The sequence below is a fragment of the Scophthalmus maximus genome, chromosome 5 (genome assembly GCF_022379125.1).
Source record: "Scophthalmus maximus strain ysfricsl-2021 chromosome 5, ASM2237912v1, whole genome shotgun sequence".
NCBI lineage: Eukaryota > Metazoa > Chordata > Actinopteri > Pleuronectiformes > Scophthalmidae > Scophthalmus > Scophthalmus maximus.
Genome location: NC_061519.1, coordinates 15,105,446 through 15,129,501, shown reverse-complemented (window position 1 = coordinate 15,129,501; position 24,056 = coordinate 15,105,446). Strand labels below are relative to the sequence as shown.

The following is a 24,056-nucleotide window of genomic DNA, read 5'->3' as shown; positions in this document are numbered from 1 at the left end:
AACAAACCCTAGAGGAGAGAGGCTGCATTCACGGAGATCTTCCTGTTTCACTCAAAAGTTAAAACAGACAGTGGGAAAAGGAGGGCAGCCGCTGCAGTCGTACATATTAATGTGAGCTTGTACATGCACGGAGTTAAAGAGAGCGATGAACAAAGAGAAGTTGTTCATTAGCTCACGGTCTTGCGTGACTGCCTGCGTGGTGTTGTGTCCCCTGACTCCGATTGTTTCAGCAGCTTGTTAAAGTGACTGCTGTTTGTTTAGAGAGAACAAAAGCCTGTGGCAAGCGGCTTCTCTTCTTCTTCGCTTCGTCTCGTCTTCCCCTTCTGTGGCTCATCTGGTACCTTGTTTCCCGCGTAGTACTGCGCCGACCCGACTTTAAGATTGCCCAGCTTTTCTTTTAACCCGGACTCTTTGAAGATGAGAAACACGAGTCTGTTGTAGTCCTGTTGGACAATTTACCATTTGACCCCAGGGAGAAAAGTAGTCCTCATTCTTAAAACATTTTTCATCCAATAAAGGTGAGAGATGCAATACTTCCATTAAAGTATAATGTAGCCTATATTCACACTCTCTCCTGTCAGGATTTTCAGGATTTTTTTTGTTGTCTTTTGTCTTTTCGTTTTCCTCATCATGATGATGAGATGTTACCCTGTTTAACCAATGACTGAGTCTCTGTCCATGTCTGCACTAAAGTCATCAGGAGACACATTCAAATTATTCACACACGGCCCATCTGGAAAACTTCTGGAAATTGTCTAGACTTCAGTGCACGTCTGAAAGCAGCTCACGCTTATGCACGAGCCACAAAAAAATGGGTAAAGTTGGACTAACAAGACATTTTTCAGGCTGTTTGACACATAAAGACACACTGTAATTGACCTGAAGAAACTTGCTAGCTGAGCTATATTAAAGCTACAAACAACCATAACAATAATGTATTATATTCAGGCCCGTGCGAAACCCTAGCATTTGATTCTGTCTTTTCCTTTTTGGTTTCCTCTTTGCCTGTCAGCCTCATTCTCCGCTGATCTTGGGTTAATATGCTTTGTCAGCCGTGCCGTCATGAATGTGTGGAATCTCCTTTAACTCCAAACCCTCGACATCTTTCTCCATTTGAGAGCTTTTATTCCTGATATCCAGTTTCCCTCCCTCTGCCACTTCCCATGTCATCCTTGGGTCACGCTTTCTGGCACTCACAACCTGACCTGAGAACCTCCGCTGACTCCCCCTCCTCCGTCTATTTTTCCCTCCTTTTAAACATCGAGCCATGAATTTATTATGTGAATCAAAATAGAGCAATGACTCTTTGTCCCCTTCCCTGCATGTCATTGGTCTAGATGAATAATTCAGCCACTGTGGTTGAAATTAGGATCAGGGAGGAAAAGGGAATTATTTTGGAGCCGCACCATTCAGGCTATTTTCGAACCGCGAGCTGTCAGTGCCTTTCCTGCAGCGCTCACTCTGTCTTCTCCCTCTCTTCGTGCTCTCTCTTATTCCTCCCACCAGTTCACTCGCTATCACATGGAGATAGAACAGATTCTTCTCTTCTGTCCTTGGGAAGCACTGCATACTAAGCAGATAGGATGGGATTAGCGGTGGATGAAGTCAGCCTCATTTATGTGTGTTTGCGCCTTCCTGTCTATATGATTGAGGTGTGTATCCATTCACCCATGTGTGTGTGCTGTTTGTTGATGGGGTTGTGCATCTACCAGAACCAATCTGAAGCCAACCTGAAGCTCTTCTGCCAGTGCGTACTGTACAGTCAGCAGTGATCACGGATGCTGTGTTGCTGATTTTTGGTGAATAGCTTTGTTGGCACAACGTGCAACAGACAGTTTGTTTCGCCAGCTTTCTCCCTCAAAGACGGCCACTGATCTCATTACAGAGTGCTCGCCATCTCTCTCGCATTTGATGTTCTGCGTTTGACAATCGGTAGGACAGTTATTGAACGCCCTGAAGCAAGTCCCACAAGCTCTCAGTTGAAATGTTACTGATTTCACGGAGAGAGGAAACAACAGGGGGAGAGGCAAAATGCTCATCACATCACATCAGACCGGCGCAGCGGCCGGGCTGCAGGCGATCTGATAACCCTGAGAGTGTTCGGCAGAGGCCACTGTGCGGTCAACCACCTACGCGTCTGTACATGATCTTCAGCTGGACAAAAACACAGACACACAAGCTCCGCGTGCACATAAGGTCAATCATGCACCCGGATACGCACACACATAGATGCAGATGCACACTTGGATGATTCTTCTCCGTCCCCGGAGGCATCATTGAAACTTTTCGGCCATGACCTCGCTGAGAGATAGAGAGAGAGAGAGAAGAAGCGAGATGAGCAATGGAGGGAGCGAAAAGGAGAGACGGAGAGAGTCCTTGAATTTTAACCGGATGCTCCCTGGAGAGAATTCCCATCATCTCTGGGTGTCTTCAATGCCAGAGTCCCACAGCTTCCTTTAGGAGCGTAAGGACCCTGAATGCTCTAATATTCTCTCAGGGAAGCGCATCTGCCATCATTCACTTTATAGCTGCTTTTTTTTTTTGGAGGTGAGAAAAATGATTAGGTGAATCAGTAGCAAAGCGTTTCTTTTGTCTGGTTTTACTGCTGGATGATGATGTTCCTCCAGGGTTTTGCCAGTTGTTCCAGATAGAGGATGCTATCAGGGTTCAAGCTACATAATCCCTATGGCAGTGTGTGTTTTATAGGTTTTATAGTTCAGGTTTGAAAAAAAGAACCAAGGTCTTACTTCCATAATTTGGGCTATAAATTCTTTCATTTATGAAGACGTTTCTATGTCGTAATTCCAACACCTTGGAATGTGTGGGATCATTGCTACACTGCACTCTTATGTTTGAGTTAATATTTTTTGACATTTGAGACTGATTTCAATATTAGTGTCCATTAGCAGCTGTTCTCTCCTCAGCAGATCGAGTTTGCCCAATTTTCCTTGAATTGCAGATGTTCAAAACCCCTAATTTTTGAGCAGGGTGAGGAAATCTCAATAATGCTCTGTCTCTTCCTCTGGCACATCCTCCCTTTAATATTCTTTAATATTCATATCCGTGTGTGTGTGTGTGTGTGTGTGAGAGAGAGAGAGAGAGAGAGAGAGAGAGAGAGAGAGAGAGAGAGAGAGAGAGAGGGGTTGATTGTACACCCCCCTTTGGGATCTCTGGTGAGAAGAGGATCCAGGAAGTGTGATGATCACATAATGTCTTGTTGAGCACCCTACACAAAGATGCACAGGACAAACACACACACACACACACACACACAAATGCTCTGTTGGCGTTGTACAACCACAAGCTGAGCGGTCTTATCAGTGCTCAGAGATTGTTGCTTTTGTTTCCTCAGTACAAAGAACTCCGCTCTCTCCTCCACATCTACTGCTTCCTTTTATTCCGTATCTCCCTCCTTGTCACTCTCCATTTCTCTCCCCTCCCCACATTATCCTTTTTTTTTCTCTGCCTTCACCTCTATTTCCCTGTCTTTCCACCCCTTCCTCTTACCACTTCTTCATCCCCGCATCTGAAATGGCAGTGACGGCTCCCTATTGGTTGCACTGCCAGAATCAGAGAAACCGGCAGCCAATAAGCTTTTGGGCTAACAGGGTCACTATTGTCCATGAAGCAGTGCAATTACTCTGCTGTCTACATCCCTGCCATGTACTGTATGCATATGCACTGTCTTCCCCGTCCTTGCGCATATCCACTGTACACGGGCATCCTCCTTTGTTATGTGCATGGTTTATAAACCACAGCGTCCATGATATGCTTTGGGCTGATTTGATGTCATGTTCTTGAGATTTTTATTATTTGAAACAATAGAGAAATTGAAAGAGAAATCACGTCAGAGTCTGAGCGTGATTTAAGATAAATTTGCAATCAGTTTATGCAATCAGGTCAGAGCTGTGTACGTATTCCTTGTGAATTCTTCCTGTGTGAATCTGGCACCCTGCTGGCACCACGCTGTTCTTCAAAGAGCGGAGAAGGAAAGCTGTCACACTCCTCCCCCTCCACCCTCTCCTTTCTCCCTCCACTCGTTCCCTTTCTTGCTGTTTACTTGCTACATATTTGTACCACGAACCACACATCAGTCACTCACACAGGTTTTGTTATTTTTTTTCCGTTTTCCTCTCCTGGACAGACGTGGCCTTTTCACTCAGCAAAATGCCACTGGAACCATTTTACATTTCAGTGTTATGAATTTGAAGATGTTTAAAACACTAAATCCCGTGGCATCTGATTGAGCATCGGGCCTAATTTGCATCATTTGATTCTCTCAACCGTGGAATAGCTTTGACCTTCGTCTATCATTGATGTGACGGAGTGAGACAGTGTCCCTCTCGTCCCCCCACCCCCGCCCAATCATGTCCTCCTCTTTCAACCATCACACTCAATACTTTCCTGTCCTCAATGTCCGTCATCTCTTCCCTTGAGACCCACATCTATCCATTGCACACACTGTGGTCATCTTTTTCAGACGCCTTCAATTTTCTTTTCAACGCAGTTTTTGTTTTTGCACCCGTCTCATTTGCGGTGGTGTATCAAGGAGGCATCAGCTGTCTTGGTTTTATATTCCCTGTTTGGCTTTTACCTATCTAACGAGCTGGAGAATTGAATTAATTTATCTTCTTGATGCCAAAGGGATATAAAACACCCCCATGTTTTATACACACTCACAAACATGCACATATACATACACTCATACACACAAACACACACACACATGCGCGCACGCACACACACACACACACGTTGAGCTGAACAGGGTGAAAAAGGGGCCGCTGCCTTTCAGGTGAGGTGTCTCCAGGGAAATGTTTTCCTCCGCAGAAATTGCCCGGCTATCATCACAATCTCCAGCTGCTGGTGTTGGCGCGGAGAAGAAGACGTGATTTCCCTTCCCAATGACCAGCCCTTGGGATCGTCCCCACCATTTTGTTATCTGGAAACTCATTAGCCTTTAGAAAGGAAATGACACCAGAAATGAACTCCCTTCATAACCCATCTTGAGCCTGCCATTCAAAACTGTAATGACAGAGTGTCTTGTGTGCGCGAGGACGAGGTTTGTCTTCTTTTGCAACAATAAGAGACCGCATTCATCAGCATGACCCAGAAAAAAAATTCTACAAAACATTCAGATTTTTTTTTGTGTGTTTATTCTACAAACATGAGGCAATATCATCACACAAGGCTGGTGGTGGTGACCAAGATTTTTGGAAGCTTGTGTCAGATAATTAATGAGTCATTTCAATCCACGCCAGTAATAAGGCCATAGATCCCCAAAGGCCGAGACTAATTCAAGGCTGTTCAGTCACTTGTCATTGTGTGTGTCACTCAAAATGATTGGTGTCTGCATGTGTGAATTTTTTTCACACAGACGGGTCAAGTTTGATTAAATCTTTTATCTCCCTGCTATTCTGGACTCGTTCCCTCCAACTTGCACTGTGGCTAACGGTGTAATAATCCCCTCACTTGCCGGTTAATTACACCCAAGGATAAACAATTGCCGCACTTAATGCTTTTCCTTAATACACCTATAGAAAAGGCTCTGCAAACACTGCCTTATTGGCGTGCATGCACAGCCACAAGTTGTGCAGCTTTGTGTGTCTTCAGCAGTGCACGTACCCGACTTAATGACTTGTAAGACTTATATCTGCTTATCAGCTGGCAGGTGTCCAAATCTCTGAACTGCAGAGGAAGCTCTTCCTCACGTATACAGTCTCATATCAGACCAGCACACATGCCATTTCAACACAACACAGAGCCGGGTTCAGAGCTGACTCTGCTCTGAACCCAACAGTAAAGGAGGATTTTCTACATCTGTCAGCATGATGAGGAAATGGAGTCTGTCGCAGCTCCAACCAGCCCGATAATGAGGCAAAGTCCCAACCGGGACAACAGAGCCTCACTTGTAGTTGCCATTCAAGTGCAGAATACACATGAATAAGTACACGCAAGGAAAAAATCTCTCAATTGGAGAAACATTCTTGTACCTTACAACCATCTTGTGAAGACACAACAAAGTTTTTTTTTGTTTCTAATCCTTTGCTTTTGAGGACCCAAACGCATACTGCGCATGGCATGAGTTATGTGAGTCAGATCTTCCTATGACATAAGTGGATGTTGGAAGTTTAACAGACCCTAATGATTTAGAGATAATGTCTGGGTGACTTTTTATGGGGGGGGGGGGGGGGGGGGGGGGGGGTGGTGTAATCCAATCTGTTCCCCTTTTAGCCCCAGCATGCTGCTAATGTCTGCCGACTAAGCTGAAATTACTACTGCCCTGGAGCCCATGACCCCTGAACCTCCAGATCACATGACTTCCTCGAGAGTGGGAGAGGAAAGTGGGATGTCACATGGTAGAAGTAGTGTACGTGAGGTTTACAATGTCTATGGGTTGGCTGTGACTGAGTCTGACAGAGTGGAGACCCTAAAGATGTATCACCTAAGCAGAGACTTGTATCTACCTGTGTGTGTGTGTGCGTGTGTGCATGGGGCTGTGTGTGTGTGTGTGTGGGGGGGGGGGGCTCTCAGAGTGTGTAGCCATGTTCTCTGGTTTGAGCCAGAGAAAAGCAGGTCAAAACACTGCAGGGTGTGAGAATCATCAGAGTAGCTACAGCTAATTAAACGTGTCAGGCCTTGGAGTGAAACAAGACGGATTCGTGTTCACTGAATGTGAGGACTGACTGAAATTCACCTCTCTTTGTTTTCAAAACACTACATTTTTGGACTTCTTCACACCCGCTGTCTCCTGTAAAGAGACATCAAATATTTATTGGTCTCATTAAATGAAAACACGCTGTAGTTTGGCACTGTACATGAGTCGACTCTAATCAACCATTTAATGTCAAGTTCTCACTGCGAAGGAAGTGTAGTAAGAGAGAACCAACCCACCGTAACGTCACCAACTGGTTTGTGAACTGCCAATTTGAAGCCTCACGGGGGAGGGGCCTGACTGAGAGCTCGTCCACTGCACGTCCACCTACATCTGTATCATGCACCGATTGGACGGTAGTAGCTGTCCATCACACGGTATCCACGTCCCAATGCACACCGTCCTTTATCGTCTGTTTTACTCAAAATGGAAGCATAACTTTCAAAATAAACATTATGCTGTGTTGGAGAAGACTTGACACTGGACATTTAGACCATAAACTCCTCACGGAAATGTTTACTGACACAAAAATATCCATTAGAGTCATTTTCTCAGTCTTCTTTCAACCAGTGGAGTCGCCCTCTGCTGGTCATTCAAGATAATACCTGTTTCAGGCACATTGTCTTCGCATTCCCCAACCGGTGACCATGCCCATTTTTAGATACAGTCAACGGAGACAACCAGTATTTTTGTTAGAGCACCAATTCAACTTAAGTCTGTACAAGCAGTCAGATTGAAAACAATATACTGTTTTTGTTTTATTTGTTTTATTTATTAACATTTTTTGTGTGATTTTTCCATAAGAGTCATGAAAGATTGTCGCAGAAAGGCAACAGATGTGACGCAGCAGGTTTGTAGATAAGTTCATGTTTGTTTGAAGGGAACAAACGGTGTTTGAAGTGATTGATTGGACGCCTCAGTGTTTTGTTTTTGTTTTTCCCTGTAATCCCGCCGCCGTCCCCCTGTGTATATTTGTCACGACTGTCGAGCGCAGGACTCTCTTCAGCTGTCAGATTATGCCCAGAAAGAAAATGAGGAAGCAAAGGCAGACGGAGAAGGAGAGATGCATGCAAGAGGGAGAGAAAGTGTGTGCTTATGTGTGTATAGGTTTACATGTAGGATTCCAGTTCGATCTATTTTGGGTGCACGGGGGTTTTCACATTAAGGTTGAAATGCCAGTGCTGTGAAAGCTGAGACACTGAAAACTATTTAGCGCTCAGTTTTGTGATTGGGAATGCCAATTTAGTTTTTCTCAATTGCCACTTATTACTTTAATCTGACGGACTAGACGGGATCAACTGCAGCACAATGGAAGGTGCTTTGTGTCGACAGGTGGACAGTTCAGCGATGCATTCGCACAGTTTCTCTCTGGTATTGTTTGCAGTGAGCTCAGAGAAAATAATTACATCAGAAAAAATAAATGGCTGTAGAAACACGGAGGACTGAAACATGCCCACACACTCTCTCTCTCTCTCCAAAGCACACACACACACACGTACACTCTTCATTGATGTTTGTCATGGATTTGATTACGCAGCACTGTTGCTCATTATAACAGAGAGGAAAATAACAACGCCTGCGCTGAGTGGGAGCAAAATCAAGCACGGAACACAGTAACGCAAGGCATCAAAGAACTGAAGCAAATATATTGTACCTTTTTTCAATATGCGTGTGCTCGGTGACACAATTGATGCAAAATCTACCGACGAAAGTCTGATTGCAGCAGCGTGAACAGCTCGATCTCAATACGAACCGTGTGCGTCAGACACTTGCAGCAGGCGAACACCTGCATCTCGTAATTCAGGTAGTTTCTCTCTTCTTGAGAATTCTCGTTCTCTATGAGACATAAGTATCGACAGCATTGGTGTTTTCCATGTACCACAATATGGTATATATTTTTTTTGCTGTAACATTTTTTTTTAAATATTTGATAAATATACAGTGGAGTGAAACAGTGGTTTCCATCCCTCTATGTCTGTGTATGCCACAGTGTGAATTGGACTGTGTTCGTAAACACCCACCACTAAAGTCAATACTGCTTGACCCCTCCAGATATGCTGCCCCTGCAGGGTGCTACTTTATTATTGTTAATATTCAAGTTGAGATAGTTTTTTGAATTCCCTGAAGGTTGGAGATACTGTGCTGCAGTAAATCTTGAAGTGTGTTTCTGTCTCCATGTTCGTACGTGCTTTTTATTTTGTGCATAAAAAAGAAAACCTAAGAGGAAGCACTATCTATCTATCTATCTATCTATCTATCTATCTATCTATCTATCAATCTAGCTAGTGACATAAGACACGTCTGTAATGGTCAGTGGTCACAAGAGATGGATGTGGAGACACATTGTAATGCCACGTGTGAACAGACGTACTCAGAGCAAACCCAGGTCTGAACATGAGCCTAACAGATGAACGGGCGAGACCTCCTTTGTAACGAGTGTAGAGCAGTACAAATAATCTGTATACGGCTTATTAAATATTCAAGAGATCAATTGCCAGTATGTTTTATGGATTGGTTGCTTGTGACTTATTACTTTGATAAACTTCTGCTGCACAGAGAGACACTGTTACAGACTAAAGCTCTCAGTGTCACTGGATTTGCCGGTCAGACACCCCGTGAGCCCGATGCCTCTCACTGAGGTCTCATTGTTGGTTGAAACATGACATGCACACACACACACGCGCGCACACACTGATGACCTTTTTGGCTCATCTCACTTCTAATCCACCTGACTTTCTCTACGTGCCCACACACCGACCAAGACAGCTCCTGAATTCAGGGCCATTATACTGTGTGTGTGTGTGTGTGCGTGCGTGTGCGTGCGTGTGCGCGCGTGTGTGTGTGCGCGCGTGTGTGTGTGTGCGTGTGCCTTTGGGGGGAAAATCCAGACTAAATACCAGTTAATTGGGGAGATTATCCAATTGGGTACAAAAGCAGTAGTGTCCTGCCTGTGTTGGGAAACAGCAGATTTTTGGGTCAAGGGTTAAGTTAAATTTAGGGTTAGGGTTAGAGTTGTTATTTGTTGTGGGCTTTACTGTTATCTTAGCTTGTTTCAGCCTGTGTTTATTGCACTGTTGCTCCTCTGTTGCTGTCAGGCATTGTTCTTCATTCACGGTATACATTGTTTGAAGGACATAAATGCAGGTAGAGAACTCAGGCTAGACTGTGGCTTCCTCAGCTTCTTCCGCTTTTTACCGACTAAGCTCTCAGTAGCAGTGGATCCTCACTTTGCTGCACTTTATTGAAGAGAGGCAGACATACATCAGCTCGCAGACATCGCAGAGAGCTGTGAAGTATTTTGGGGATCACCCTGTTAGAGGGGAAACGGTACAGTAGGAGACCGCATGAGTCCTCAGCTCAAAAACAAAGCAACATCATCGCTCATCTTTGGCCACCTGATGTCTTGATCTTTACCAACTCCTGGGGAGTATATCTGTCTCTTTAGCTGCTAAATGCTCCATTAAGTTCACAGTCTACAGTCACCTTTATGGCTGCGTTTGGGTGATGAGCAGTTTTTTGCTGAAAATTGCTGTAGTGCTGAAAACTGGACAGCTAAACAATAGGCAGAAATGATTACAGATACAGCTGGAATAAACTGTAACCGTGAAAAGTGAAGTTATTTAAGTTTTGAAGGCTGACTTGTTGTCTAATTAGCTCAAGGTGAAACCAAGAAGCTCGTCTATGAGCTCAAGAGTCCTCGGCATTGTTTTTTTTTCTCTTCTTGTTTTTGGGGTATTTTTTATTTTACAATGCAGGAATTATGACTTCTTATCGAGAGTCAAACTTATATTACATGTGTACACAAAATACTTGGTTTGACTTTTCAGACGTGCAAAATAATTTATGTTGACAGGGATGAATTGCTAGCTCATTGTAGATTAATACGTCCGAGCTGAGCATTTCAGACTTCAATGAAATCATAAATCTGTAGATTTCTTCTCCTCCCTTCTCCTGTGCAGCTGTACCGAGAAGCTTCTAAGTTGTATTCCTCACTTGCACTGGATGACTACACACGGATTTATTACTGGACTAATATCCACTTAGTAATGGAAAGTACAAATTGTTGGCTTTCCTCTGGAAGTAAAAATGTCAAATTTGCTCTGCAGTTTGTTTGTTAAAGTAAAAAAAAAAGTATCTAATAACCTGCTCACTGCTCCTACATCGCTGTGTGTGTGTGTGTGTGTGTGTGTGTGTGTGTGTGTGTGTGTGTGTGTGTGTGTGTGTGTGTGTGTGTCTGTATGCGTGTGCGCGTGCAGCTTTTGAGGAGATCCACGCTCTGCTGGCCAGATATAAAGACTTATGAAGGCTACCAGTCAGCATGGATGACCTATTTACAACCAGACACACTGCCTCACAAACATACAAATACAAACGAGACACTGTCCACAGCCTTATATTTCTGCAACAGTTAATTAGAGAGTGTTTAATCAGACTAATCTGACTGTAAATCAGGTGAGACAACTGTGTTTCAAACATCTGGCCGTGGTCCTCAGTGTTGCGGTGATGTACTGTATGTGTAATTGGGCAAGTATGTTGTTCCCCCAACATCTGTTCATTGGGTCATCTGTCTAAAACTGAGTTATTTTTATCTTATGGCCTGATGTGTGTGTATTTTGGGACTCCTACTGTGATTGTATGAGTGTTGGCTGTCCGGGTGTGAGAACATGCTGTAAGACTTGCCTTATTGTGAAGCAGTCAGAGCCAGAGAAGCTGCTGATAAAACCACCTGCTGCATCAACAGAAGAAAACAACAATCCTCTGTATTTGGCATGGGAGTGAGAATAAAGGTCTATGTTTATTTCCCTGCTTGCTGCAGGTTGCACAGATTCCTCTGGGTCTGTGTTTGATGAAGTGTGTGCGTGCGTGTGTTTTAAGGATCCCCGCCTGTCCTTGAGTCAAGCAGTGTGGACCTTGTCTGCCTCCACGATGTCAGCTCACTGATAAATGCTGCGACTCTGCCACTGACCCATAGGACGACTCTCAGGGGGCTGTGTAGACAGATTGCATCCATCACACTGCTGGGCAGATGTGCACTGACACGCACACATAGAGACTATACACTCAGCAGAGCTCAGAGTGTTTAGCCTCACAGTCCTGTAGCTAGATGCCAACATCAGCATGCCAACATGCTTGCAATGATAACGCTAACGTGTGGATTTTCATCAGTTACATCGTTAATAACAAATTTTATCATCTTTGCACACTAAGATTTACAAATTGGCAACAAACACAAACCACAGCTGAGATGGGTAGGGACATCATTAGTTTTTGAAATGTTGGGTAACAAACCAAAGTACTGAAGGCAGAAATGTTTGACGGGAAGATGATCTTATCTGACAGTTGGAGATGAGTCAATGAAAAACTAAAATTTCAAAGTAAGGTTATCATCATAAGGGGTTGTGGGCTTTGTTCCACAGAGATGCCGAGGTTTGCTGCTCTTTTGTTGTGGTCATGGTGAGTTGTTGCTGGTTGACAGTGCGAGGCGGAGTTGTTGCTGAGAAATGGGTCAGTTTGTGCAGCAGTCTGCACAGCAGCCTCTCTGTGCCGGCGTCTTGTCCCCGAGCGAAAAGGAAAATCATGCCAGATTTCAACCAGATCCTTCGGATACAAGCTCTGTAAACAGAGTGTTTTCTAGGCCTGTCGAAAACCGTGGGACTTATCCACCCTGAGGCTCAGCAAATGAGACACAATCTCTGGGGATTTTGCCGCAGTTTCATGTGTGAAATAGGAGGCGTTGTGCATGTTTGCAAAGAATGTACGTCTGCCGTCATTTAAATTTAGCTTTAATCCCATTTCATCCCATTTGATCCTACTGATGCCAAAGCATTGAATCAGTCAGATATGATTAGGCGTTCAAGAGACGAAGATAATTGAGGCAAAGCCAACAGCAATAAGAAGAAGCTTGCGACTTTTGGCTTTTTTAACTGTGTGACTCGCCTTCTGAACACTGCCCATTTAGCACAAACCAACCCATATATTATTAATAGGCTCTTCCTCCTTCCACTGCCTGCATCAGAGAGCATTTTAATACGATCCTCCCTGGTGAAGATGATATATTCTCTCTTATGTCCAAAAACAAACATCCAAGCAAATAGCGAAGAGTTTTTAACCGTTCTGTAAGCAGTTTGTGTCTGAAACCTAGACCTGAGTATCTTAAGTATTGCTGCCCATCCCTGCTAACTGAGTGGACAATGATTTGTGATCCAGATCTGATGCCATGTGCTCTTTCACCGCCTCTGAGTTGAAAACAGCGTGTGGGAGAAATGACAGGTTGCCTGAAGGAATGTTAAAGCTTGAGTGATTCATCTCATCTTCTTGTGAAAAGGACTAAAACGATTTTTTAATTCATGCCCAGCAAAATGCCAAGTCCTACACATACACACTTCAACATCATACCTGATCAAACCTATTATATGACTCAAGGACAGAATGATTCAAACACCTATTTCTCCTCTCATTTCACAGGCACAGCATGTGCAGATTCAAGGCACAATAATAACTGCCAAGGAGCTCAATCTGTGTTTATGCATGGTGATAATAAATTCATTGTGTTTGTCAAAATGGAGCAGACGGTCTTGGTGCTGCAAGCAGAGAGCAGAGGAGATGCAACATGCATGAACCCAGCCGAGGCAAAAAGTTCCCAGTGTCCCAGTTCTCCAATTGAAACCATAGATGAATAAGAAATTATCTTAAAAATCTTAAATGGATCAGTGTTCCTGTAATGGGGTCTCGTCAGTAGTATTTTTTAATGTCGTGTCTTGATATGTCTCAAATCTCCACAGCTTTCAGCACAATATTACTTAAACTGCAGGATGCATAGATAATTTAAAGCCATGTAGATGTAACTTTCATGAGCCTGGGAGATGATGGATTATAGGCATCATCTTTTTTTTTCACATCCTCTTCATGTCATTACTTACACTTCTCTATTTCTATTTCTCTCTTCTCTGCAGGTGTATGGTGAACTGACCCTGCCTGCCACAGGCGAGGAGTCAGAGGACCAGGGCTATGATTGGCTCACCTGGCCTTGGTGGGCGTGCCTTAGTGCCATGGCAGAGGGTGTGGCGATGGGTCCTGGCTGCTTCTCTGGTTGCCATGATAAACTTGTTGCTGCCAGGAAGTAGCCAGGCCTGTCCACCACGGTGCGAGTGTTCGGCTCAGCTGAGGTCGGTGTCGTGTCAGCGGCGGCGGCTCACCAACATCCCAGAGGGCATTCCCACTGAGACACAGCTCCTGGACCTCAGCAAGAACCGGCTCCGCTGGGTACAGGCGGGTGACCTGGCACCGTACCCACGGCTGGAGGAGGTGGACCTCAGTGAGAACCTCATTGCCACTTTAGAGCCCAATGCCTTTGCCTCCCTCCAGAGTCTTAAAGTGCTGAAGTTAAGGGGAAACCAGCTGAAGCTGGTGCCCATTGGCTCCTTCGCCAAGCTGGGCAATCTGACCAGTCTGGACCTGAGCGAGAACAAGATGGTGATTTTGTTGGACTACACCTTCCAGGATCTGAGGAGTCTGAAACATTTGGAGGTGGGAGACAATGACCTGGTTTACATATCCCACAAGGTAAGCTCTCCGGCATCATTTCAGTACGTGACCACAAATGTAAAAGTGGAATGGAAGAACATTTGATTTATTTAAAAATGAAAATTCTCCTTGGATCTCGGAGGATCAGACTTATATACTTATAATAGAGAATATTCTATCTTATTTAAATTGACAGCAATGCCAGGCAACTGTAGTGTCTGTAGCAATGTATGGTTTTGCTGAGAAATATTATTGCTTGTGTCTTCAAGTCGTATTCTTATATTGAATGCTTCCTAATATTATTTGTTTATCATGAAAAAGGAAAACAAAACTGTAATTTTTATCAATTAACACACAAGTACAGTATATCAGTGAAAAACAAGACTGTGGATTTTGAGTTTCTCACAGGACTCATGGCTCCACAAACTCCTAGAATTTAAAAATGGGTATTATTCAAGACATGTACTTGCTTATATCTTGGTAATGGAAGTTTAGTTTATGTCGCCATTTATTCACATAAAACTCCACTGCCCCCTCTGTTTTCCAGGCATTCTCGGGGCTGCTGGGGCTGGAGGATCTCACAATAGAGCGCTGCAACCTGACATCCATCTCGGGCCAGACACTGTCCTATCTCCGCAGCCTGGTCACTCTGCGCCTCCATCACCTCAGCATCAGTGCCCTGGAGGAGCAGAACTTCCGCAAGCTCTCCAACCTACGTGGTCTGGACATCGATCATTGGCCGTACCTCGAGTACATCTCCCCCCTTAGTTTCCAGGGTTTGGACCTCCACCGGCTCTCCATCACCAACACCAACATCACCTCTGTCCCCTCCGCCTCCTTCAAGAACATGGTCCACCTCACCCACCTCAACCTGTCCTACAATCCCATCACCACACTAGAGCCCTGGGCCTTCAAGGACCTGCTGAGGTTGAAAGAGCTCATCATGGTAAGCACAGGGTTGATGACAGTGGAGCCACATGCCCTTGGAGGCCTCCGACAGATCCGGGTCCTCAACTTCTCTACCAACGACCTGCAGACTCTGGAAGAGGGCTCCTTCCACTCTGTCAACAGTCTGGAGACCCTCAGAGTGGATGGGAACCCCCTGATGTGTGACTGCCGTCTGTTGTGGATCCTGCAAAGACGCAAGACCCTCAACTTTGACGGCAGAGTGCCGGTGTGTGCGGGGCCGGTGGAGGTGCAAGGAGTCAGCCTCAGCACCTTCACCGATTCTGCACTCTTCGATCACTTTACATGCCAGAAACCTAAGATACGCAACCGTAAGATGCAGCAGGTAATGAAGATGATTACATTTAGGTTTAATACTTGTTAATGTTAAGGGTTTGATAACTGCAGTTAAGCTTCTACAACCACAAACAGTTTTCTGTAACACTTCCAGATTTTGCTGTGTATATATTCTGCCGTTTTCTGATCCTCATATATTTATTCGTCCATGCACTTTTTCTCCACCTCCGGCAGGTGGTTGCTCGTGAAGGCCAGCCAGTGAGTTTTCTGTGTCGAGCTGAAGGAGAACCTGCACCTGCTATTGTCTGGATTTCCCCACAGCGCAGACGGATCACAGCAAAGAATTCAGGGCGTATTATCGTTCTCCCTAGTGGCACCCTGGAGATCCGCTACGCCCAGCTCACCGACAGCGGAACCTACATCTGCATTGCCAGTAATGCCGGAGGTAATGACACCTACTTCGCCACACTCACAGTGCGTGGCCAGCCGCTAGACGCTGCCTCCGCCTTCTTTCTCAACCGCTCGCTTTACAGCGGTGAGTTCTTGAACGACACAAATCTGAACAGCACACGTGTATTCCTCAAGTTCACCTTGGACCTGACCACCATCTTGGTCTCCACGGCAATGGGTTGCATCACCTTTCTGGGAGTGGTCCTCTTCTGTTTCCTGCTGTTGTTCGTGTGGAGCCGGGGACGCGGCCAACGCAAGAACAACTTCACAGTGGAGTACTCTTTCCGGAAATCTGAACCCGTCACTGGAAGCTCTTCAGGAGGGACAAGGAAGTTCAACATGAAGATGATATGAAACAACGCAGCCAGGGGTCACTCGGGGGAGGCATGAGCACGTTCCAAAAACGTGTTTGAAACACGCAAACGCACACAGCCACTGACTCGCAAAGAAGTGTGAAAGCACAATATAAAGTTCCTGTCTATGGCTCCGTTCAAAATTGAGTGCCCACATAAAAACCTGGAGCCATGACGTGATTTGGTTTGATTTGTGAATGAAAACAAAGTGATCCTGATCTCGCTGTCTCTCAGTGGTTTTATTCAGCATGTGGTGAAAAACATGTTTAATTGATACTGTAAGGAACTAGAGTATTGATAGAATTGAAAGAGCTGCTTGTTGTCAATGCCTGCTAATAATAACATTAACAATTATAGGAGATAAGTTGTGAATTGATTGCTTAGGTGTGGAATACTGGTAGTCCTGTCTTTCGGCCATATTAAAAAATGAAAATGATTAATTTGCATCAAAGTTTCTGTGGGGTCAGATTTTAAGAGATTTGTAATGCAAGGAGACCTATGGCTACCATCCACTTGTAGAATTTGTAACTATGCTCTTGCATGTAGAGTTGCAGTTAAGAGTTAAGTTGTAAATTTATACAGCTAAATAAATTATGTTTTTGAAGTAAAATTTTGAATATGTTTTCTATAGACGATTCAGAATAACAGGCAACTTTATCTATTCTGACCACAATTGAGCAGTGACAAGGATTTAATTGGGTCAAACACTTCATTATAATTGTCACGTCATCTGTTATAATGAACAAAAGCTTAGTTACTGTAGAATATGATCTGACTATAATACCTGGTAAGAAGGTATCGGTTTGGATCACTCAAATAATTGACAACTAATCAAACGAAAACATAATTTGGCCTTTTCTTTGCGAGATTTTGCAACAACATTCGCTGTGTGAGTTTGGGACGAGCACACTGGCCCTGAGCTGCTGTGGCTGCCCGTGGCCCGGAGGGTTTGGTTAGGAAGTCAAGCCCCAGGTACACGGGCTGCTACAGTAACCATAGCAACCAATACAATGGAGAGCAAGGGGGGCGGGCCTGGTGGCCATAGGAGGGTCGCTCGGTCGAAGGGGGAGGGAAGAAAGAAGTCGGTGTTGCCTCTTCTTCCTCTCCCTCAGATCACAAGCCCCGTTCATGCTCTTTCATCAACAGGAGCGGGACGACCCACCGGCCGCCGCCTCCCTGTTCATGCCCTCTGCTGTGTTGGTGGGCAACTGACCTTCCCAGTGCTGCCAGGGGGGAACAGCCTGGAGAGTAGGGTCAAACTCAGAGGCAGACAGAGGACACGCAGTAACACTATGGAGGTGTTCACATAAACATCTGCACACTCACCGCACAGAGCAACACATGTGTAAGACCTTTTCTCAGGAAAAGTGAAATGACTGGCGAACAGAGTGGGTGTAGTAACATATATCACATTCCAGCAATACTGCATATGTAGATACCGAAAGTCATTCTCCAAGAGAGAACAGATGTAAATTTGTGAGTGAAGAAACAAAGCCATAGAATCTCTATGCTGTTTTCTTCATACAGTCGGGTGTGTATGATTTATCTAGTTACATAATAATGATTATTGCTACAGCCATCGTACAAGCTGTCGTGAAGATCAAAAGACCATGTGCTGTCACTGGGCTTGCGTTGCAGTTTCACCTCATATCACACGCACACACACAAAACCAACATCAAGGTGATCTGAATGGGAAGGAACAACACTCACAGTCGCGCATGAATGAACATGCAAATTGACAGTGCACACACAGCCATCGCAAAGTGTGACGCTGACTGATCTCTATCTGTCTCTGAGGTGGCCAGTGTGCGAATGTCTCTGCCCCCCTAGCCCAGTTCATTCCCCCCTCCTAACCCCCACACCCCCATACGCCCCCACTGGGTCCTCCTTTGGGAGGGGTCCCTGGCTGGAGACCGAGGATTTAAATGTAAATGAAGTCGTGTTAACCCTACCCACGCCATGTGCACCGTATAGTGGAGAGTAGTACTGTGGTTTTAAAAACAAAAACATGTCTTTGAAGTGTTCTTTAGCCTCCTGTTTGTCCTCCATTTTATTTTCCTAAGTTGTTGTTCGCCGTGACCTTTTGGCTCCTTGTCCTCCGTGTGGGACGCTTCTGTTCTCAAGACCTAATAATTCAAGTTCATTTACTTTTTAATCAACTAAAATCAGGCAGAGCAATATCTTGTTCAAGAAACAACTGACAGATATTCCCCAGATATAAAATAGCTCATGTCCGACGTGTAACGGTGCAATCTGTTTCAATGAATCCGCTACTCAGTAGTCTATGAGAAAATTACTTATCACTTGATTTATAACGTCGGTAAACATTTTCCTCAAGAGTTTATGGTCTCAATCTCTAGTTCCAAGTCTTCTTCATTACAGTATAGTGTAAAATAGACAACACATTGGAGCTTGGATACAATGATGGACAGCTGGTACCGTCCAAATGGTGCAGGGTTACAGGTGTAGTTGGACGCGCAGTGGTCGAGCTGTCAGTCAACTTGATGGCCAAAAGCCAATTGACACTTGTAAATGGATGTTAGCATGTTCATGGGGTTTCTTGTAGATTTGTTTAATTTTACATGGACATTCTTTTAAAACGTTGGGAACCGTTGATCCAAAGATCACCCACGACACGGTTTACATGGTTTGGAAATGATTTGCCCCTCCTATGAGAGAGAGCCCCAACTCTCAAAACTTTTGCAAAATAAATCCTGTAATCTCCATTTTTGTCCCCTGTGAAAAATGATGAAACCCAGGGTGAATAACTGAACAGTTGTTAAAGATTCATGAGGCCAAATGAGAATAGATGAATAAATTGGCCTGTTTTTTTTTTTTTAACGCTGCCTTGAACAGTGTGGGCGGCCATTTTTGGCTCGCTCGGTGTTGAGAACAGGACGTTGCCTTCATGGACATTTCGTCTCCCTGAGCCAACCCCTTTGTGTTTCCATTCCCTGATATTTCTCTGTGGAAAGTAGGTTTAGAAGACAGTGAGAATGTCTGTAGTGATTGTTGATGGTGGTATTGTGTAAGCATCAATCACAAATGCACGCATAGAAGTGTGAAGGTGTGTTTCATTTTAATATCTTCATCTTCTTCTCCTCCTCCTCTTTACCGTCCTCCTCCCCTCTCCCTGTTCCCTGTCTTCTTAACATCTCCGACCCATGTTGTCCCTGTTCACAGTATTAGGCTGGAATATGGTTGTGTGGTAGTAGACACGTGTTCTGTGTGGTCGGTGAGTCGGTGTTGTCGTGATGTGTTGCTCCTCGTGGTGCCATCGAGCATGGAGCAGCGATTGAAACAGTGGAGACAAAAGATGAAAGGGGGGGACCCAGGTTCCTAAAAACAAATGAAAAAAAAGAGAGAAAAAAAGAATGAACATTGATTCCCATTTCACGCCCTACCCATTCCTTAAAAAACATTTCTAGAACTTTCCTGCTCTGCACAGTGCCACTCTGGGACCTTTCTCTGGATGTGAGAACCCATGGACTGTAATGTATGTATTTTCTCTGCTGATATCTTGTCACACAAAATGTCAAATGTAGAAAGGGGGTCTGGGGTTGTTGTAGAATTTTAAGACTAGAATAACTTTCTGCAGTCGTTTTTGACAAGAGAGCAGTCCATTCATTGAAAATTTGGTCAAGGTTGAAAATAAGCACTTTAATCTTTTCGAAGCTTCGCAAGTCCTTGAAAGTCAGAGGGACTTGTTTTGCTTCTTACTGAATGCTCCCCTCCAACTCAAATGTCCTCCCACATGTGCATTAGTAAAAAAAAAAAAGTTTGGGGATTATGTTAAACATTTAATTGATATAACAAGGACAATCCTTCAGCAGTCTTCCTCAAAGAAAAAGGTGCCAGTACGCTCAGTTTCACAATAAAAGCAGGACTCCCGGTGTTTGTAGATATTCCGTGGAGCTGAGCCTGATTCATCTCATCTGCCATGATTCTTGAGAAAGTAGGCTGAGCAATCCCCCGCTCCCTCCTGCTGTTCGCCCTTGCCTCCGGTTGGTGTACCTTAGTCTAGACGCCCCATTTACAGAAGCAGCAGCGGCAGCACGATTAGGGATACCTTCCACTGGGGAGCGCTTCAAAGACGCAGACCAAAATAAGACGAACACACAGATACAGATAATCATGGCATCAGAACCAGCCAAGCTTGAAAGTTTAATTTTTTTTGGTTTGTAATATTGCTTTCGCTAAATTAACGGGCTTCAATCGTAATATATTTCTTTGACAGTAAAGATGTTAGTATCACCTTTAAGACTGCATCCCTGCAGCCGTGGTCTTCTGTCATTTCTGACTCCATATTAGTCCTAAATTAATCCATCTCTCACTCCGGATCCTCCAGCTGCTGTTTTGATTGGAATAGACTCGAGATGAATTATCCGAGCTGAGAGGAGCATTAATGGGATGACGGAGAAGTGAGCTCGTCTGACTGGGTGATTACTTGGCTATTTAGGCTCATTTCCATAACATACCTCTTAGAACATTGTGCCATATGAATACTAGTGGCTGAATTAATGCAGTTCTTTAAGCTTTTTTACATCTGCTAAATAGAAATATTACTTAAGGCAGGTTCCTGTAAGTGGACAAAGACACATTCATGTATAATCTGACATGCAGCCGAGCATTGCTGAAGGATTGTTTAAAGCACCTTGGACACACAACTGCTCCATCTTAACCTTGACCGAAGAGCAACCGCTCCCCCTTTCTACGTGGCAATAGTGACCCCCAGTGGTCAACGGCAGTAACCGGGGAAAAAATGGGACCATGCTGTTGCCACTGATGTGCTGAGTACTTTATGTGATAGAAAAAATAAACCAACTGCTCTGGGTCTCACACAGTGAGCCACTGAAGTGAGCAAAGTGACTGTTAGTCTCATAAGTCAGTGCTTCACTGATTTTTCTTATAGCCATAGCGGGATCTCCTCTCCATTCTGGGTTGTCCGGGACAACGTTTCGCTCTGAGGCCCCGGTGTGAGAAGAGGTGTTTTATCGGGACAGGCCTCCATCTGATCAAAAGCATCAGTTCTGGCCTGGTGTTAGACAAATGCTCTCTGATTCCCCTTTACCAGTCTCACCACGGAAATATGATGAATATCACAGCATCGTTCTTTCTCTGTACATTACGGAGAGCGGATTCGCAAACGGTCCCTCTCTAGAGAGAATCTAAAAAAAAAAACTGTATTTCTTGTGGTCTTAGCAGGTTTAATCTATGCATGCCTTTTGTAAAAAGTGATTGGTCTTGCCAAACTCTTACCTACACTGGTACGGAGAAAGAAAAAGAGCATGTGAGACCATTCAAATGTTTTGAATCTGATTCAAATCAAAGCCAGTGGGGGGAATAATTACCTGCACCTACATTAAGTAAAAATTTAAAGTGTTTGTCTTACCAGAGAGACTATTTTTATTTTTTATTTTACTTGGGATGATTGAACTTGTACATCAATCTGCACACAGAGGATCTGTTCAGATGTGTTAACTGTAGATAAAGCGATTGATATTCCAAGCAGGATGGTGGGACTGATCAATGCTGTATGGGGCTAGGATTATTAATGGCATACTTACTTATTGATCTAGCTTGAACCTTGTCACTATCCGAGAATCCATCTGGAGTAGGAGGAGGTGTAGAGAGCTCCCGCAGACCTGGTTGGCACTCATTCCTAGGTTTCCACAATATCCTTTTAAGACAATTTTCCTCCTTTAAGAACGAGATGGTGCCAAATTTCGACTTTGTTCTCCAGGTCTGAGTCGATGTAATGCTCTCTCGCTTTCCCCTCTCCTTGGAAGCTGTCATCGGTATAGCTCTGTATTTCTTGGAGCCCTCCTAATGGAAAATACTGGAGTATATCTCTTAAATTTGGCTGGGGTTTAGTGTATCGTCTCCTCTCTTTCTGTCTCTCTCTCTATTGTTCTCTCTCTCTCTCTCTCTCTCTCTCTCTAGCAACCTGGCACCGACCTCGTTATACATTTTACAAGATTTTTCATTGTTCACACTTAGTTTTTGCACTAAAGCATATTTGTTCCTCTTTTACACTGTTGTTACTGACTTCTGAAACCTAGGAATGGGTGCTTAGCGCTCCAATGAAATGCAGAGCTAACATACAGAAAAGTTGTTCAGCCTTTTTAAATTGGATGGTGACAAATGATTCAAAGAATGGTTGAAGCATATGACTGTGTAAGGAAGTACCAAATTTGGACTCTCTTCTTCTCTGGCTTCACAAACATCTGACTGCATCTCATTTGTCACATCTCTATTTTGGATTTGTGAATCCTTGGACCTGAAGAACAGAAACTGTACATATTAGGTATATTAGCCATATCACGTCATCCAATCTGTAGACCTCCTTGCCATGTCTGACAGAGGAAAATGACTGTTGAACTGTAAATAATGTAGGTATAGAAATATAGGATTTAACTTCTGCTTCTTTTCTCCATGGATCACCCGGGTCTTGCTCAGTCCCATGGCTGCTTGGTCTCAAAGGGAAGGATAAGACAATAATGTACTTGTCCATAAAAAACACAAGTCCTTTTTTTTATTTCAATGTATGTTTTATATACTGTCTGTCTTGTAAATGAACTCCTTTTTCGTCATAAAAGCATGATGTGACTCTGTCAGCCTGTGTCTCTCTTTGTTGTCGGCTTGTTTCACCTGATGGAATGAAAACATGTCATTCAAAAACCAAGTTTGAGCACAATATATAGAACTGAAAGAGTTCAAGATAAAACTAGAATAACACTAGAGCACATACCTCTCCCAAGGACCAACATCCCATATATAGTGAGAGATTTATATAAAGATCCATGCAATATTTCCTTGTGAAAATGTAAAAGACACCCTAACTCACAATGTTGGAGAAAAAGATTCCTGGAATCGCCCATTTGTCCGGATTGACGCCGAAATGTAATATTTTCTTCCTTGCCACATGTCCCATCCGTCCACCAAGTTTCATGAAAATCCATGCAGTAGTTTTTAATATAATCCTGCTTACAATCAAACAAATAGACTAGGTAGAGGTAATAGGATGATGTGATATAAATAATTATCTTAATAAATACAAACAACATTCAAAGCTGCAATAATCAATATTTGTGATTAACAATAGAACTACCTGTGTGTGAAAGGGGTTGCTCGTTTTGACTAACCCGCGATGAACTGTCCTCAGCTCTTGGCACAGCTTTTTAATATCTATAAAAAAAAATTAAATGAATTAGCACACAACATTATTATTTAGTTTCAGCTTTCAATACACCATTTTTGCTGTAGCAGTCGGCTGTTGTCAACAACAACAACAACAAAACAATTAACCACTAGCTGGTGAACATCCTGCAGAATATAAAAGTTATTGTAGACCAAAACATAGATAAAAGATGATTGGTGGACAGAAATATGATGCCAAATGTATGTTTTTGTTGTTCTGTAAGTACTGGACCTGTAAATAAGCAACTCTTTGCTAACAAGTTTTTCATACTACCAGCCTTCTAGTTCATTGTTGTGTTCACAGTTGTTAAATGTCCATTTAACGGACACGCTTTGTAGAATCAGAATGTTAAATCACATATGTAAAAAATACATAAATAAAAGCTTCTGCAATTATTTCCCAGCATTGTAAATAAGGCTTTACTGAGCATTTCAATAAGTAAGAAAAATATGAAATCCATAGGATGAAATACATTAAGGCACTTTCTGTTTGTTTGTTTCTGGTCAAAATTAGATTTTGGGGGGTTTCATACATTCAAGCTGTAGCTTTAATTTGAGCTAATGAATGTAGACAAAACCATGACAAATGAGAGAATATGTCTCAAAAAAAGCTCACCTATAGTGATATTAG

At 43.7% G+C, this 24,056-nt stretch overlaps 1 protein-coding gene across 2 annotated transcripts in view; it reads left to right on the top strand.

Annotated features, from left to right (window-relative positions):
* Positions 1-22,842, top strand: part of LOC118310609 (leucine-rich repeat and immunoglobulin-like domain-containing nogo receptor-interacting protein 3) — a 30,835-nt gene extending 7,993 nt beyond the window's left edge. The window contains exons 2-5 of one of the 2 annotated variants that reach the window (XM_035633694.2): positions 13,609-14,218; positions 14,727-15,470; positions 15,656-15,866; positions 16,007-22,842. In XM_035633694.2, coding sequence (XP_035489587.1) covers positions 13,664-14,218; positions 14,727-15,470; positions 15,656-15,866; positions 16,007-16,167 — 1,671 coding nt within the window. In that variant the 5' untranslated portion in view covers positions 13,609-13,663 and the 3' untranslated portion in view covers positions 16,168-22,842. Of the gene's footprint in view, positions 1-13,608; positions 14,219-14,726; positions 15,471-15,655 lie in introns of both variants that reach the window. The other variant, XM_035633693.2, reaches the window with a different exon arrangement.
* Positions 22,843-24,056: the final 1,214 nt, after the last annotated feature.